This window comes from Hibiscus syriacus, unplaced genomic scaffold (genome assembly GCF_006381635.1).
Source record: "Hibiscus syriacus cultivar Baekdansim isolate YM2019G1 unplaced genomic scaffold, ASM638163v2 tig00110299_pilon, whole genome shotgun sequence".
Lineage (NCBI taxonomy): Eukaryota > Viridiplantae > Streptophyta > Magnoliopsida > Malvales > Malvaceae > Hibiscus > Hibiscus syriacus.
Genome location: NW_024062668.1, coordinates 854,650 through 874,177, shown reverse-complemented (window position 1 = coordinate 874,177; position 19,528 = coordinate 854,650). Strand labels below are relative to the sequence as shown.

General features: G+C 33.6%; 2 protein-coding genes across 2 annotated transcripts; both read right to left on the bottom strand.

Moving 5' to 3' along the window:
* Window positions 1–6,189: 6,189 nt before the first annotated feature.
* LOC120116594 (ankyrin repeat-containing protein BDA1-like) lies at window positions 6,190–7,208 on the bottom strand. The gene is made up of 3 exons (XM_039137033.1): window positions 6,708–7,208; window positions 6,466–6,589; window positions 6,190–6,359 (listed from the first exon to the last, which is right to left on the bottom strand). Exons 1-3 carry the CDS (start codon window positions 7,206–7,208, stop codon window positions 6,190–6,192), a joined length of 795 nt encoding a protein of 264 aa, XP_038992964.1.
* Window positions 7,209–8,441: 1,233 nt separating this feature from the next.
* LOC120116570 (protein CASPARIAN STRIP INTEGRITY FACTOR 1-like) lies at window positions 8,442–9,477 on the bottom strand. Its single transcript, XM_039137023.1, has 3 exons — window positions 9,394–9,477; window positions 9,043–9,095; window positions 8,442–8,561 (listed from the first exon to the last, which is right to left on the bottom strand). Exons 1-3 carry the CDS (start codon window positions 9,461–9,463, stop codon window positions 8,442–8,444), a joined length of 243 nt encoding a protein of 80 aa, XP_038992954.1. The 5' UTR covers window positions 9,464–9,477.
* Window positions 9,478–19,528: the final 10,051 nt, after the last annotated feature.

Here is a 19,528-nt window from a genome sequence, read left to right as displayed (position 1 = left end):
CCTCTTTATTTTTTTCTACGTTTTGCTGTTCAGGTTGATTCTGACTATGGAGTTATAGGTTCTTTTTTTCTACGTTGTCTTTAACTTGATGAATAGCTTTAGGGCATGAATCCTTTGTATGCCCATATACTCCACAACTATAACAAATAAGTTGAAATCCCTCGTATTCCAGTTTTTGCGTAAAACCATCCATACCTATGCAAGGTAATAATGGTTTATTAAGATCAATTGACAAAGCAGGCGTGCATACCTTCCTCTTTCTCCTTTATTTGTGTTGTAGGCCATCTTGATAACACTTCCTATCGTAGAAGCGATTTTGTTGAACAAAGCCTTATTATATTACCTATATGGTAAACCTGGTAATCTTACCCATACTATGACATGCGATGGGTGCTTCTCTATGGTCGAGAACGAACGGCTCCAAGGTTGCACTGTCAGGTAAGAGCCATATATTGTCCAGGGTCCTTCCGTTAACACTCTTAAGTAGTCATCTTAAGCAGTCATCTTCGTGTTCGAATTTAACGATGAAGTAGCTGTTCTCGAGGTCTATTACTTCGTATCTCCCTTGGGGCAGCCACAATACTTGGATTCTAGAGTCCATGACTTTGAATCCTATATTTCTACCTAGAGGTCTAACTATGACCGACTTTTCCATGTTCCTGTCTATTAGGTTATGTATTCTCTCCGAGAACTTAAGGGTTGAGTAGTCCCCATATTTGTCTATGATGCAGTCTTCCTCGTTCAAGACGAAATCACCTTCATCGTCAATCATCATGTTTGCAACTCCTCCTGTTTTCGAGGAACCAGCTACCATATCGGCATAAGATTTTCTTCCAGCTTTGGTCTTATCGTTGATAGATTCTGCGATGTCTTGCCTTCTTTTCTGGGAGAGGTTTTCGGTATAGTCCTCCATGCAAACATCCGATGTTTTACAATGTTCATTGCTTTTCGAATCAGTTTTCCCAATCTCTGCTGTTTCTTTGGTTTCCTCTCCACATGTGGTTCTACCCATCGTGTCTTCTTTCCTGAAAAGATCCTGATTATTCGATTTCCCATGAGAGCTGTCGTCTGGAAGCCTTCCTCCTCTAGCATCGGAGAAGCCAGGTGACAGTTCAGTATCGTTTTCTTTATCGTTAGGGTTTCCCATCTGTGTATAATATAAACATTTTATTATTTTAGTTTTGAATTCAAATTTTCATTTATATTAACCAAACATGTTTTCTAATTTTAAAAATTGAAAATAAAAACTATTTTCTAAAAATAAAAACAAAATTAAAAAATATTTTCTAAAACCAATCTGACCCTAAAATTTTACACTCATACGGGACCATGACGGTCTCTAAGTACAGCATCTTGAATAGGAGGTGGCAAAAGATCAATAATATGGAGAACATTATTGGTATATGAAGTCATCTTGGCTAAAAGATCAGCCACTACATTTGCTTCGCGGGGGATTTGGGAGAACTCAACGAACCAAGCTTGAGAGCAGACTCGAGCAATAGAACGGCAAAAGGACTGCCAGCCAAAGGCGGAGTCAAAAGCTGATTAGTATCATTGTTGTCAGTTTGAATCGATACCGTTTCAAAAACCCGAAGACCATGCAAGATTTAAGCCTTCATGGATTGCTAATAGCTCGGCATCTAGGGGTGTAGTTGGACCAATATAATTGTTGAAAGAACCGAGGTGGAACCATTGTGGTCTCGAAGAATACCACCAATCGATCCTTGTCACGTGGAGGTCGAGACTGACCCGTTTGTATGAATAAAATGATAACAAATATATTCCTCAAAAATAAATAATAATAACATACATGTTTATGATTAATTTAAAATATCAAGTTTGGTATAATTAGTGTTAACGACTAACGAGGGTATCCAGGTAGAGATGATCATGAAAACAAATCATTTGAGAGAGAGAAAAAAAATTGGCTTACGTTGATAGAATTTCTAAATATAAATAATTAAATTTATTAAATTATTTTGAATTAAAATAAAATTTAAAAATAAATTTAAAACTAAAAATACTATTATACAAAATAATTTTATGTTTAATATTTAACATTTCTATCTGAAATCACGAGAAAGGAGCACATAATTATCGAATCTTTAACTAAGAATCTCAAAATTATTGCATTGCATAAATTACTTCTGTCTCGATGTTCTATAACTATCCACGGATCAAAATTCTGAGCGATGAACCTCCTAATGGCTTTTGTTTTCGTTTAGGGATCCCGCCTTTTTCTCAGCCATTCTAAGTGCTGAAGTGCGATGGCATAATTCCATGACATGTCATATCTACCACAAGTTAAAAATTAGCATAATGTTAAGATAATATATTTTTAACGTTTGAACAAATAGTTATTTTAATGTTTATTATATTCTTCAGAGTATTTTGGCCTAACATTTCGTTTTAAGAAAAAAAAACAAATTTTGACGTTCAATTAAATAGTCACTTAATTAGTCATTATTTTTTAAGCATTTTAATCCTAATATTTTATTTTAGAATAAAAGTCTTTCCTTTTAGGAACGTTAATTGTCTGTTTAGTAACGATTTTCATTTACGTAGGGACGTTTTTACCTTAAAATAAAATATTAATATTAAAATAATTATTTAGTCAAATATTAGATAATTTTATTATCATTGTAGGGTAAAAACAAAATATATTGTCTTTCTACAATGAATGTTCACACACCTAAAAACCCCTAAAATCTATGGTGTTTGAATTTATTAGCTAAAATGGTTCCTTGCCAGAAGTTATCAAACAAAAAATGGAACAAAATCAATCCTAGAATTACTCCTCGAACCATAAAAGATTTTTTACATGGAAGGTCTATCGTGGATTCCCAAATTCGGAAGTATGTAAAACATGCCGAGATTGAAACGCTGAGTTTCGACACCTCGTATGTGATAAACATGACCACCATTAAAATGAAAACAATTGCTGATAATAAATCCATAACCACAACTGCTGAATACTCTGGGGCTATGATAAATATTGATTGGTGAAAGCATATTGCAAGAAATGCGAGTAGTACTTGAAGTACTGTCCTGAAACCATTGGGAAAAGGTTTGAGCAGTGCTAGTTTTAGGAAAAACGTTACGATGAACACCACATAGGTGGGAACATAGACAAAAAGAAAATCGTATGAAATCATGACTGATGTGTTGAAGTTGAAAAGTCAAGCAATGCAAAACAAAGTTTGGCACCGCACATTGGAAGTTTGGCACCCACATTGGGTTGAAAATTCAAAGGTAGGCACCGAAATTGTGAAGTCAAAAGGAGGCTGATTTTGTTGAAGTTTTTGACATAGGAATATTGCAACTTTAGTCATTGTACATTTAGGGTATTTACAAGATTAGTCTTTAAGCTTCAACTATAAATACCCTAACTCATTTAGCTTCAAAATCATCCCAAAAATCATTGCTTTCTCTCAATACTAGAGAGCTTTCTTGTGAGTTGTAAGTGTTTTGTAAACACCTATAAATTTTCTCTCTAGTAAAAGATCTGCAGTAGTCCGGAGACGTAAGCATAATTAGTTGAACTCCGTTATCAATTCCAGGTATTATTTTTCCTCTTTTATTTCGCATTCTCATTAATATATAAGTATAGGGAAATTACTCGTTTATTTCCCAACAACTGGTATCATGAGCTTTTGGTTGTGAATTTTGTCAATTTTTTGTGAGGTTACTATTCACATGAATAGTGAACTTCGTGAATAGTAAACTTTGGTCGGTGATACGAATTTGTCGACGGAGGTGTTCTAATACACGGTGGTTCGTAAGAATTGTCAGAAACGATTCAAAAGAAGTCAGATTCGAGTGGGAGCGATGACTTTGAGAAACTATGCAAGGGAGCAACGAGTGAATGGGGTGCGTTCAAGACCTTCTTGGATGGACTTAGACCAGGGGCGATGCTCGGGGAGAGCAAGGAGATGCCCAGAGACTTTCAGAGGCCATAGCAGTAGCCGGAAAGCTGAATGAGCTTGCAAGAGTCAAGCCAAGTTGCAATGTGTCGTCTAGGCCCATGCCTAGGGATAGTAGAAACAGTGGGGGAGACTGGGAAAAGGTGCAGCAGGGAGATGGTAGAGAATGCTCTTCGAATGGCCAAGGTGAGCCATCGACTATTCGTAGCCAAGGAAAGCCATCGGGAAAGAATGGCAAGGCTAAGTGTGGTGTAAAGAAGAAGGGGAGCAAGGAAAAATTGAAGTACTACTTCTGTGTTGGTCCTCATTTGATTAGAGGATGTCCCGAGAAGTGTCGCCTTACAACCATCATGAATAGGATGGAAGAAGGAGAGCGGGAATTAGCACAGTCGCAAGTGTTAAAGCTACCAAGCCAGGAAAAAGACTTTGTCCGATTGATGGGATCAATACGGCCAAGCAAGGATCGAGACGAGGCAAGGTTGTTGATGTTGAAGCAGCCAAACCCAGAAGAAAGCCCGAGATTGCGAGTATCCAGGCAATCAAGACAAGGGAAATACTTGATAAGGCTACATGTTCCAAAGTAGCCGAATCAAGGAGCAAGAGTGGTGCGACTACAAGCTCTCAAGTAGTCAACCCAGGATCGAAAGGTGACGAGACTGCGGGTATCAAAGCAGTCGAGCACAAGAAGGGACCCGGTGAGATAGCAAGAGATAAAGCCATCAAGCCAAGGGTGCAGAGTGAGCAAGTCTGCTCAAAGTATGCCAGGATGGAGACGTGGTCCAAGTTGAGGTGTCTTATGCATAATTGGACACTTAAGGAGTATGTGAGTTGATTCAGAAGACTCATGCTCAAAGTCCCAAGTTTGACTGAAGAAGATGGGTTCTTCACCTTCATGTTCAGATTAAAGCAGTGGGCAAAGAAAGTGTTGGAGCGAAGGGAAGTCAAGGAGTTGTCCAAAGCATTGACAACCGCTGAGTCCATCAAAGAATTTGGAGTCAAGAAGAACAAGACTTCCAAAGCAAAGCCGAAAGCCGAGGGTAGCAGAAAGAGATTCCATGATGAAGGCAAGTCGAAGGATGAGGAATGTTGTTCCTCGAGTGGCAGAGAAAGTCTACTCAATGATGAACCAGATGATGGATCTGGGAATATGTGTGCAGGCTTGGCACAAGTTCAAGTGTCAAAGATGCTACGCCAAAGGTAAGAGTCGAGCAAACGAGGGGGCACAAACTTAAGATGCCAGAAGTATTGCGAGATTACCCGAGGGGAGCTGAGTCATCCAATGAGATGGATAGGCCCAGCATCGAGTTGTACAAAGAAGAGGACGAACCCAAGATCGAAGAGGCATTGAGAGTTGACTCAATAAGGTTCATTTCTGCCAAGGCGTGTAGAAGCCAAGTGCAGGAGGAGTTGTCCATGTCCAAGGAGTTTGTCGAGCATTTTCGCGTAGAGAACATGGCTTCAGAGACCATCACAAGAGAAAGGTCGAAGCAAGGGCTTGCCGAGGATGTTCAAGTGAGGAACAATTCTTCAAAGACTAGTAGACAAGAGTCGAAGGAAGCCAAGACGTTGAGGGACAAGGCAACCACGGAGAAACTTCCCATTTACAATGTGGGAAGTGAGCTCCAACCTTCGTGTTAGAAGGGAGGAGGCAAGAAGAGGCATTAGACTTTGCCGTGAGAAAGTGTTGATGCATGATGGCGCAAAGAACTCCAATGACAAGGGTTCAATACGAAGAGTGTCAGACTTCAGGGAGTAAGAAGGACTGAAGCAGATTTAGAGTAACAAGACCAGAAATGTTGTTGCATTGATCGAGGTGTGAAGACAGATTAAAATCAGTCTTCAAGTGGGAGATTGTTAAAGTTGAAAAGTCAAGCAATGCAAAACAAAGTTTGGCACGACACATTGGAAGTTTGGCACCCACAATGGGTTGAAAATTCAAAGGTTTGTGAAGTCAAAAGGAGGCTAATTTTGTGAAGTTTTTTACATGGGAATATTGCAACTTTAGTCATTGCACATTTAGGGTATTTACAAGATTACCTTAACCCATTTAGTTTCAAAATCATCCCAAATATCATTTCTTTCTCCCAATACTAGAGAGCTTTCTTGTGAGTTGTGAGTGTTTTGTAAACACCTGTAAATTTGCTCTCTTGTAAAAGAACTACAGTAGTCCGGAGACGTAGGCATAATTAGCTGAACTACGTTATCAATTTCGGGTATTATTTTTCCGCTTTTATTTTGCATTCTCACTAATCTGATTATAGGGAAATTACTCGTTTAGTTTCCAACATGATTCCCCCAATGCACTTCGATCATACAACCCTTTGGACTTTGAGGAACTTTCACCCTGCAAGACTCCACCGGGCAGGCTACGAGCGGCTTGAAAAGTTACGGTAAGAAGCAGTCCTAAAATTACTAGTACAGCATTGCGGTCTTCCCCTGATATATTATCCATTCCGGAAAAAATTAGTGACGATGCCATCGTTAGATACTTTGGCCATTTGTTTCTCCATCTTATATTTGAAGTTTGAAACTCTCGGAATACAGCAACCCCGCAAAATACTGATGTTTTCTCTGTTGTTTTGCCCTATTGCAACATCCAGTGCCGTCCAACCAGCCTGATTGGTGGCATGCTTATAAGCCTTGCAGTCTAATAGTATTCTGAGCATCTGCTACAATCAGTTAAAACGTCAACGAGGTACAAAAGAATCTATGTAATATTAACTATTAAAGCAGATAAGTCATCAAACCCGAGGTTGATTATTGCTAGCAGCAAATGTGAAGTGCAGTATTGCCTTCTTCGTCTTTCCGGTTCACCACTTGCCGATAATAGTCTTTGTCTTTGTCTTTCTTTTGAAGACATCGAATTAGGACTTGAAGAACGTCCAGTCTCTTGTTTTTGGTTGCAATATGCAAAGCAGTGCGGTTCTTAGTTGTAACATCTAGAACACTCTCAGGGCAAACCTCTAGAAGTCTATCCAACAGACCATGGTGGTTTCCAAGTTTTCTTATCAAGTGCAAAGGAGTCTTACCACTCTTCCCCTTAACACGAACAACATCTCTATCCATTTCCATGAAACGCAACGCCATCTCTATATGCCCTTTTTTAACCGCAAGGTGCATGGGGCTGAAGCCATCTTGGTTCAGTTTCCGAGCAAATGATGGCTTGAGGTTCATTATCTCCATGGCGAACCGAATGCACCCTTGTTCTGCAGCAATGTTTAAAGGGGTGTCCACAAACTCCACATCCTCAAAAAGCCTGAAAGCATTTCCTGAAAGCATTCCCATCTATCCGAATTAACCTGTACAAATCACCAACATTTCCGGTTCGAGCAGCTGTCATCAAACTCTCATTCATGTCTGGAGGAAGAGAGATTAATTGAAAAATTAAAAGACTGTTTTGTCTGTGAATTGCGGCCAACGGAGAAACAATATAAAGACTGAAATATATATATATATATATATATATATATATATATATATATATATATATATATATATATATATATATATATATATATATATATATCGTATATAGTTATAAAAAACCTTTTAAACTAGAATCAAGTAATACCATGAAATTATACTTATTTATAATTAAATTTAAACAAAAACTTGAAAAAAATATAATTCATTTGAGTTATAAAATGGGACTCGTCAATTCGACTAACTCGAGATTTATAAACTCGATTCGACTCGACTTCATCGAATATTTATCTCTAACCTAAATATGATAGGATAGAATAAATAAGAAATGACTCAAAGTGTTACAATACAGAAAAAGGAAAGAATCGAGTTCTGTTTTTTTATAGTTCATCCAAAATAAAGTAGAAATCGTATAAAAAATATATGAGTCTTCCGTTTTCACCACAACATACATTTCGTCTCATTGTGTGGTTCCCCGCTTGAAAATCATATCTATCGAAATAAGAGATGAAGTGATGAAAAATTCTTAAGGAACCAACCTAAAAATTCATATATCTTACAGGGACGCAAGTAGTAAGCCGTAAAAGATATGTTCCTTATTGATTTCACGCGTATATATTACATTATAAACATGACACAACCATGGTTATTAAATATATGTATGTATTTATGTATGAGATGGTTGATATAATTAAGTAAAGATATAATATCAAAATTAGCGTCCAATGTTTATTAAAATGTTCATTTACCTCTTATTTAATTTTTTTGGAGTATTTTGACCCTTAACGTTTTATTTTAAGGTAAAAATTATCCTAATATTTGATAAAATAATCAATTTGTCCCTTATTCTTTTTTTAGGATATTTTTGCCCTCAACGTTTAATTTTAGGTTAAAAAGACTCTTATTTTATAGCATTAATCATGTGTTAACTAATGATTTTCATCTATAAAATGAGCTTTTTGCCTCAAAATTAAATGTCAAAGGAAAAATGCTTCAAAATAAAGAACATAGGCCAAAATGATTATTTTTCGTAAATGTTAGGGATTATTTTTGGTATTATGCCTTAAGTAAAATATAAAGAATGAAAAACAGACATCAATTAGGTATGAGCTTGAAAGGAGGCTTCACAAGAGCCGGCGATGGATCGTATTTTCCATAGTCTCTCGTGTTTGCTCTAAGCATCCTTTCGTGGACTCCACTTCCTTCATCACCATCCTGTTTCTTATATTTTTCAAAAAGTATCATAAAATGAATCAACCAAAAATAAATTAAGAAAAAAATATATATGCAAATGATTAAATTCACAAATAGACGTAAGATTTTATGCTGAAGGAAGAACTCCTAAAATTTTAGAAATTGATGATTGGATGAAGTTATAAAATTTGATGAAAACATATTTTCAATAAAAAATACATAAAAATCTAAAATATATAATAATTTTAAATTTTCAGGGGATCACTATCCTTACTCGCTCTTTCTATCCATCCCAACTAAATTTAATGAAAAACAAAGTATAGGGTTAATTAAAATTTTGAGTTTTTAATTATTTGATATGTAGATTTTTTATAACTATCAATATTCAATTTATTATTCAATTAATTCAAATCAAGTATATAGAATTTTTTTTGTATCATGACTCTTTTAACTTATTTATGTCCATGCACAATGTCAATATTTAAATCAAGTATATATATACCTCAAAGCCTGCATTTATTTCCTCAGCCATGTTTATGACCTTGGGTCGTCGACCTGTAAAAGATGATTTTCAGCATATAAATGTTGGAAGATAAAGTGTACACATACGTGCATACATACATCATAAACCCTAATAGGACTTTGAAGAAAAAGAATAAAATGAAATATTTTTCCATTTTACGAACTAATTTTTCTTCAGTTTTACGCGACGAATATGCATATTAATCATTTTTATACTAATTAGTAAACTGCTGTTTCCTTCTTCGTCACTAAGAGCTTAAACATTTCGTCGACAAATCGTGCATGAGTTTGCGCTGATTAAAGAAAAAGAAAAGAGGGAGATAAAGCTCACCCGCCATTGAAGTTGATAAAAGAAAAGCTGAAACCATTAGAAAAAGTAGAACAATCTTCTTGTTCTGCATGTTTAAGCAATTTCTCTTCATTTCAAAGATGTTTTCTCACTCGAGAGAGAATATGAAGCAAAGGTAGGTAAAAAAGGTGGAGGAGGCCATTGTTCTATTGTTGATGCCAATGGCGAATACAGAAAATTTTAAAGGTGGGCACACATATATTAATAACATAATATTTTTGTATGAGGTAGACAAATAAAATTTCAAGATAAACACAATTAATAAAATAAATAAATAACCGAAAATTTTCGAATTTCAAAATAGACATGTGACCATAAGGATGGATCTGCCACTGCTTGGGGTCTATTAATCTAATGACTTACTGGATTATATAGTTAAGTAAGGTAACAATATTGAATTAGAGTGTGACATTTGGTGAAAGCATCATAATACTTATTTTTGTCTTTCTCGTCTATGAATTTATAGCTTTTATCAATTTATATCTAATTATTTAAGTTCAAAAATATGAGAATCTAAAGAGTAGTCTCGGTAAATTTATAGCTTTTATCAATTTATATCTAATTATTTAAGTTAAAAAATATGAGAATCTAAAGAGTAGTATCTGTAATAAAGAGAAAGTTATTTTTCTAGGTGACTCAAGTTTAAACAGTTTTATCTATAAATTTACATAAATTTATCCATATTTGAAATCATATACAAATATTACCTTATAATCATTTTTTCTTTTCATTTTTAAGTTACTCTGTATTTGCTCTTCACATTATAAGATATGTATAACCCCTCAATTAAGTACCTTAATAATATAATTAGTTAACAAATGACTGGCATACACGTGTATATGTATTTATCATTGGATATGCTTGAATTAGCATTAGCAACGGAGGATTAGGTTAAGTTTATGCATACATCATCCTCCACTTACATAATCCTATAGGCATGCCTGCTGCTTTAATGGAGTCTGTGTGTATTTATCAGTTTACAGGTTTATGATGTTATTTCATGTGAAAAGCTTGTTGAAGCACTTGTAATCAAGCAAATTTCCAGTGATTTGCTATATGATAATGTCTCATTTAACTTGGCATTGGTGAGGAATATAGGTGTCAATTGTGCCTTTGATTTAATTATCACCTCATCTAGTTGAAGATAAGCTTTGCACACATATACAACAAAGTTAATCCTGCAGTGAAATTCTTGTCTGAAATTCAATAACGAAACATACTTTTCAGAAATTCAGCACATTGTACAAGAATAAACAAATCCAACAACTTCGAACAAAACACATATATCGACAAAGAAGCGGATACCCATCGAGTATCGAGATAGTAACAACATTTGAATAGTGAATAAAATGCAATTTTTGAAAATTTAGTGGCCAAAATAGAAACTTAGAAAAGTTCAGAGACCAAAAGTGTAATTTTAAAAAGTTATATATATTGGTCTCGTAAATGAAAAATTCACCCTTAAGAATGGTATTTATGTTTCCTTTAGATTTTGGAATCTACATTAAAAGTAATAAAGCTCGATAAAATATTCGGATAATCAGATCGAACTGAAATTTCAAGAAAACTTGAAAGATGATAGAAAGAGGTTAAAATATTATTTCTATATTTTATAACGGTGAAATTTGACATGGATCCTTGGAATTTAGATATATTTTCTATGTTAAACCGAAATTGTTAATTATAGTAATTAGTTTGTAATTTTTAAAAGTTACAAGGGTAAACTGGGAAAGCACAAAATAGTTTGTTCATATTTGAATTAGAAAATGAATTAAGGAAGACGATGTCATAATAATGGCATGGTTGAAATTATCATTATTTTTAAAGGGTAAAATTATAATTTTACATTAAATAAATTTTATATTTATTTAATTAATTATTTGACAAGTTTACATGAGATAATTCTCATGAATTATCTAGAAATTGTCTTCTTCTCCCTATATATTTCCGTGAGCCATGGATAGAAAGAAGCAATGTAACTTTTCTTCATTTTATTTATTTTTAGCCATTTTCATTTAATATTTGGATTAAGTCATGAAAGAGAAAAATGATCTATATCAAATTCTCTATCATTTGGTCTTAATATTTTATTGTTTCCTTAATTGAATTATTGAATTGATGAAAATGGTGAATGAAAAAGAGATTATAATCCAATAAAATAAGATTGAAGTATGATGCTAGAAGTGTTGTAGAATTGTTTCAAGCTTATGTGATGATTAAAATCATCTAAAAATGCTTATGTTGTATTCGTTCATAGCTAGGGTTTATGAAGGATTATTGAATTTGGATTGATTTTGATTTGGGATTGATTGGAATTGCATGAGATTAAAATGTTAGGAGCTTGAATTCATGCTTGAATCAAGTTGACAAACTTTGAATCCTAACCTTAAAGTATTCGACATTGATGAAGAACTAAGGAAACATTTATGGAAAAGTTTCCTAAAGGTTAGAATTGACATTAGAATGATTATACATGCTTTGAATGTCATTTGGACCAATTTGGAAAATTGTAAAAGTATAGAGACCTATTCATATACATTGAGAAATATAGGGATTAATCTAAAATTATTGAATAATTAATGTATTATGTTAAAATTGGATGTTAGAGCGTTGAATTTGATATTGGAATTTGATTTGGATCAAATTGGAAATTTGTGAAAATACAAGAATCTATTCGCAAGTTTTGGAAAATATAAGAATTAAAGTGTAATTGTTTAATAGTTAAAGTACTATGCTGGAATGTAAATGATAGAATGTTGAAATTGATGTTAGAATGTGAAATTGGGTCATTTTGGAAAGTTTCTAAAGTTTGAGGACCAAATCATAAATATAAAAAAGATAGGGATTAAGTGAAAAATTTTAATTATTGAGGTATTAGATTTGAATTAAATGCTGGAAATTTGGGATTAAATGGTAAAAAGGACCATATTGAATGAAATAAAAATTTGAGATGAATTCTAAAAGAATTTATCCTATGATTAGATTATGGATTTGGAATCGAACTTGGAAGATTGTAAGAGTATAAGGGATAAGTCGTAATAATGGAAAAAGGTTGAGAACTTAAATGACAATTATGTAATTGTTTAGAATTTAAAGTATTATATTAGAATTGAATATTAAATGTTGATTTGATGTTGGAACATTGATTTTTGGGTTAATTTTGTAAGTTTGTTGAAGTTTTGGAACCAGAATGCAAATTGCATAAATTTTGAGTTTGAAAGTTATTGAATGAATATAAATATAAAAACACTTGAAGTTTAAATAATATGGTGGTAATTTTGATGTTAAAATATTAACTGGGACTGATTTGGAAATATGTATAAGATTAAGGACTAAATTATAAATATGGAGAAAATATGGGTTAAAATAGAAATGGAGTATAAGATGATGTATGAAGTTTAAGTGAATTATAATCATAAATGATTATTAGAGGGACTTGAAAGGTTAAATTGAAATTTAATTAAGTTGTTAAAGACCTTTTCAACATTACATGAGAAGTTGAAAGATTAAAATGAAAAGGTTAGACAATTAGTGTACTAGGCTATAGTTGAATGATGAAATATTGAATTTGGATTAATATGGAAAGTTGAATAAAATAGAGGTCCAATTCGCAAGTTTTGGGAAAGTTAAAAGTGAAATGATAATTATGTAAAGATAATGCATTAGATTGGAAATAATATGAAAGTGGTTGAATATGATGATTGATATGGATTTTGTAATACCCCAAAAATTTAGATAGTTACCAAAATAGAAATTTTGAAAGTTTGGTGACTAAAGTATAAACTTTAGAAAAGTTTTAGTGACCAATTTATAAATTTTGAAAACATTTAGGGACCAAAATGATAATTTTTAAAAAGTTATATTTTGTTCTTGTAAATAAATATTTTATTTCAAGGATAAAGTTTTGGTGGGAATCAGAATTTTAATCTGAGATTTATAATAAAAGTTATAGAACAAGGAAGTTGACGAAAAATTCAGTAAATCAGATCGAATAGAAAATTAAGGAAAATCTGAAGGATGATACCTTAGATCGAAAAATATTATTTTCACATTAATAAATGTTGGAAAATAATATAAATAAATCATTAGAATTAAGGGTTTAATTCCATGTTTAATTTGGATTGTTGGTTTTAAAATGGCAAGATTGTGATTTTTGGAAAAAGGCAAGGGAAAATCGGTAAAGTAAGATTTTATTTGTTCATCTTTGACTTATGGGATATGATAAGGTTGAGGTGTCTTAATTTGGAAGATGATAAGGTTAGGTGTCTTGGTTTAATGGTAATTATGAAGTTTCATTAAGGGTGAATTCGTAATTTCCTAATTTAATGAATTTAAATTTCATTAAAGTGAAATTTAAGATAGACTTAGCATGAAAAATATCTAAATTTCATGCCAAATTTGTTCATACCATGGTAAGGGAAAAATACTTATTTTCCATTTTTGAGCAATTTCATTAGGAATTCAAGCTATGCCGTGAAATAGGAAAGTGATCTAGTCGCAAAACGATTTCTTTTGGTACCAATTATGCTTGCTCAACTTGCTTAATTTCAAAGATCCCAAATCTTAGGGTTTATGTTCATGATAGGGTTCAAGAAATTGATGATGAATATTGATGTTTTTGAGGTTGTAGATTCATTTTCAAGCTTGATTTGTGATTAAAACATGTTCAAACTTCCTAAATATGATTCTATAAATTCCGGTCAAATGAAGAAATTGAAGAACTTGGTGTTTTGATGAAATTTGATTAGGGCTTTGATTGTAGAGATGTTATAAGGTTGATTGGAAGTTGATTTCATGTTTGAATCGAATCAAAATTGAGCAAAATCATGAAAACTTAGTTTCTATGTTTAAAATATTCAGCCATGAGGAAATTAAGTGAGAAAAATTATTGAAATGATGTAGGAAGTATTTTTCAAGCCTTAGAAAAATTTGCGGACCATTCTGTAATTTTTAAAAAGTTAGGGGACCAATTCATCGATTTTGGAAAAGTTGTGAATGGTTGTATAATTGTTCAATAATTGATATACTATGTTGTAAATTACTGTTTTGGGATTGAAATGAGTGTTTAGATGTGGAATATGACCATTTTGAAAGTTTGAAAAGGTTGGTGGTTAAGTACAACATTCGTATAGTTAGGGTACTTAAATGTAATTATACCTTTGTAAAAGCATTTGAATGGTAATAATTTTAATGCTGGAATTTTGATTTTAGGAATCTAAGTGATAAAATGGTGAAGGACCATTTTGTGTAAATTGGAAAAATTGGTGCCAATGTTAAAAATGAATTATTAAGTGTTAAGTATTTTGGTAGGAAATGAGTTTCAAACATATATTATGGATTTTGTTTTGGGGATGTGTTATGTTAGTACAATACTAACATAAGTATTGTTATGAATTTGTGATGTTTATACAGATCGTGATTGAATTGTAATTGAAGCAAATCAAGTATAAAGAAGTTATTGTGGACCGTAGTGAGGCATATACTTTGGATTTATAAAGTATCGAGGTGAGTGCAATACGTGCATGACATGGTACATAGATGTTTTATACATCGTGTACATAAATGTTTTATACATCATCTGGAAGACTTGCGATAAGTCGACCTTGTTTTATCAGCATGAGATTTTGACATGAATGTTATTTTGGGTATGAACTGCCCTAATATTTATACACGGTTATATGTTTCCATGGATGATTTAAATTATGACTATATGCCCAAATATGTTATTGAGGTTTAGTGGTATTAATGGCATGCCATAGAATCTAACCGCTGTAGAATTAAGTGGTACTATAGTGTCAAATAAGATACACAGTACAAGTCAGGTGGGTAAAACCCGACCTCAGCACTACGGTCCATTATTAGGTGAGCAATGCTTGACCTCAGCACTTTTTTGCAATATTTGACTCCTATACCGGGTTCCTCATAGATTAAGAATTGTGGGCAATAGTTGTTGATAAAAATGATTTTTATGTATATTATGTTGTTTTTATTTTTTTGGAAATTTGAAAATGATATTAAATTTCTTGCATGGTTTGTATTGCACTGTTTATTGTTTTAAATTGCCTCAGTGAGTATATACTTAGCGTGTGATGACTTTCATGCGTAGGTAAAAGCCAGTAGTAGAATAAAGAGTTCGGAGCAACATCAAGCATCAATGAGTATATTTCTGTATCAGTAAGACATCATATGATGTGATTTTGACTTAGTTAGTGGCACGTACTATAAATGTCCTAGTTTCTCTATTAAACTATTTTGGAACTGGTTTGTAATATCTAAACTAAAATGTTTTACTTTATTTTCAGTATGGATAGCATAAATGCGTACCAATATATGTTTTAAATAGTATGTGACAGTTTGATATGATATGATATTTTTATAATATCAATTTTTTTAATAAAATAAATTTTAAATCAGTTTTGAATTGGATAATATTTTGAGAAATTTATGTGACAACTATAATCCGCATAGGTATAATTATATGGGTTTTAGGTGTTACATTTATTTGTATCAGAGCTTTCGGTTTAGCCGTTTCTGGACATAAAATGAGTCAAAAATTTTGTTAAGAATGTATACATGCCACTAGGATGTCAAAAGTTTACTGATGGTTATATATATACTTTGACGATTCTAATTAGTAAGTAAACTTACTCTTTACTAATGTAAGATGATTTTGACTGTGTTCATATGTCAAATCATCAAGAATCGAGTAGGGAAGGCGAGCATATTACTCCTGCACAGAGTTAGAGTAATGAGGTGAACCAGAATCCACCTAATGCTCAGCCGAATATAGAGCCAGCTAATCTGAATCAACATGATATTTCAAGATAGGGGGTTGTTCTTACAAGCTCTGGACAACATTATTAATCGTCGAACTCCAGTGTCGGTTCCAAAAGAACTAAGGAAGATGAGAGCACCTGAATTTCGGGGTGATTCAGATGCTGATCCGATGGCTGCTGACTTCAGGTTAAATGATGTCAAGAATATGCTTAGCAGGATTCCTTGTGATGATCAAGGAAAGTTGGAAGGGGTTGTGTCTCTACTAATGGAGCAAGCCAGTGTGTGGTGGAATACAATCATTGCACGAGTTTCCACTAAGCATATCATATGGGAATTCTTTCTAAGAGAATTAAAGGAAAAGTATATTGGGGACGTGTTTGTCAATGAGATGATGCAACAGTTTCTGAAATTGAAGTAGTTAGGCATAACAGTTTATAAGTATGAATGTGAGTTTCACAAGTTGAGTCTATTTTCTTTGGAGTTTCTTCCGACTGAGAAATCTAGAATAGATAGATTTGTTTCTGGATTGGATTCTCAGTATAAGAGAATTTTAGTTTCTCATCATTTTACTGCTTTTCAAGAAGTAGTAAACAAGGCTAAAGCTATAGAAAAAGTTGACCTTGATGATCTAGAAGCGAAGAAAGCATAGAAAAATAAAAGGTTTGGAAATTCCTACTCTGCACCATTTTCCAAACGCAGCAAGGGTCAACATCAGAAAAGTTATGCTTCTTCAGCAACTATGGGCAGGAAAGGATTTGTTGGAGGGAAGTCCAAGCATACCTATGCAGCTTCAGCAGATACTAAAGGTTCAGAATTTCGTCCTAAACCAGAATGTGAGTTTTGTGGAAAGAATCATTATGGTTAATGCCGACTCATGGAGGGGAAATGTTATCATTGCAAACAAGCTGAACATTATAGAAATAAATGTCTAGAATTATATCCAGATCAGTCAGTAACGACACCGTAATGCGGTGGAAGTAAAAGGCGTAGCAAACCAAGAACATTTGGGGTGGCATATAATCATGAAGGCAGAACTACTACAAGAGTTTATCACATCAAGACTAATGATGATAGAGATGCTCTTGAAATTATAACATGTACCTTTTATCTCTTCGATGCACCTGTTTTGTACTGATTTATCTCGGTTCTACTTACTCGTATATTAGTGCAAAACTGGTTAGAGATAGGAGAATCTCTTTAGAACCTATTTCTAGTGATATTGTGGCAGTTAATCCATTGGGCCATAGTGCAAAGATTAGTCAGATTTGTAATAAATGTCTGATAAAGATACAGGGAGTATAATTTCCTGAAAACTTGTTAGAATTGCCTTTTGATGAATTCAGGATAATCTTAGGTATGGATTGGCTATCCTCTTATTATGGTTGGGTAGATTGTCGTTTAAAGAGATTGTTTTTAAAAGATGCAACTGGTTCAGAGATGATATTTGTTGGAGAAAGGGTAAATCCCTTATCCAATGTAATTTCTACTTTTACTGCTAAGAAATTGTTGTTGCAAGTGTGTCAAGCAATTTTAGCAAATGTGGTGGATACAAAATATACTGAAAGTAAGTTGGAAGACATTCCAACCATACGAGAGTATCCAGAGGTGTTTCCAGATGAGCTACCTGGATTACCTCTAGATAAAGAGGTGGAGTTTGGGATTGATGTATTTCCAGATACAATGCCTATTTCGATGTCTCCTTATCGAATGGCCCCGATAGAATTAAGGGAATTAAAGGCCCAATTGCAAGAGCTACTAGATAGAGGATTCATAAGACCGAGTATTTCACCTTGGGGTACACCGGTGTTGTTCGTTAAAAAGAAAGATGGATCAATGTGTTTGTGCATAGATTATCGATATTTAAACAATGTGACTATCAAGAACAAGTATCCTCTTCCGAGGATTGATGACTTGTTTGATCAGCTTAAAGGAGCAGCAGTTTTCTCTAAGATTGGTCTTCGATCGGGATATCACCAGTTAAAGATTAAAGAGGAAGATGTTCCAAAGACAACTTTCAGAACACGATATGGACACTACGAGTTCATAGTAATGCCGTTTGGTTTGACAAATGCTCTGGAAACATTCATGGATTTGATGAATCGAGTATTTCAACCTTATTTTGGATCAGTTTGTGGTGGTATTTATTGATGACATTCTGGTATACTCAAAGACAAAGATAGAACATGATGCTCATCTTTGTACTGTGCTCAAGATACTTCAGGATAAAAAGTTATATGCCAAACTGTCAAGGTGTGAGTTTTGGCTATCAGGAGTTGTTTTTCTTGGTCATGTTGTCTCAGTAAAAGGCATAAGAGTGGATCCAAAGAAATTTCAAGCAATAGTGGAGTGGAAACCTCTAAAGAATGTTACATAAGTCTGAATTTTTTAGGACTTGCTGGCTATTATCGAAGGTTTGTGAAAACTTTTCGATGATTGCTTCTCCTTTGACTAAGCTCTTAAGAAATGATGTTTCATTTGCTTGGAGTGAGAAATGTCAAGAGAGTTTTGAAGCTCTTAAGAGGATTTTAACTGAAGCACCAGTGCTGGTACAATCAAAATATGGCAAAGGAGTATGTGGTGTATAGTGATGCATCTCATAATGGTTTGGGTTGTGTACTTATGCAAGAAGGTAAGGTGGTAGCCTATGCTTCTCGACAATTAAAAATGCACGAGAGGAATTATCCCACTCATGATATTGAGTTACCAGCAATAGCTTTAGTTCTTAAGAATTAGCGTCATTACTTGTATGGTGAACGATGTCACATCTACACAGATCATAAGAGTTTGAAGTATATGTTGACTCAAAAAGAGCTAAACTTGATACAGAGAAGATGGATAGAACTTTTAAAGGATTATAATATGATTATTGATTATCATGCAGGGAAAGAAAATGTTGTAGCAGATGCACTTAGTCGGAAAACCTTACAGTTTTGCGAGCTATGGATGTACGACTATTGTTAAAAGAAAATGGCGCACTATTGGTTGAGTTAAAAATATAAAGCCGATGATTATAGATCGGATAATAGAGTTATAAAGGAAAGATGACAGATGTTTGGAAAAGATTTCACTTCTGGAAAAATGTGAGACTAAAGATTTTGAAGTCAAGTCTGATGGTTATCTGTATTACCGAGGAAGAATCTGCATTCCATAGGATGATGAGTTAAAGAAATACATTCTTTCTGAGGCACATTATAGTCCACTAACTATGCATCCAGGTGGGAGCAAGATGTATCAGGATGTTAAGAGTAGATTTTGGTGGTTGGGTATAAAAAGAGCCATTTCTGAGTTTGTTGCTACATGTCTGACTTGTCAACAAGTGAAAGCTAAACATCAAGTGCCT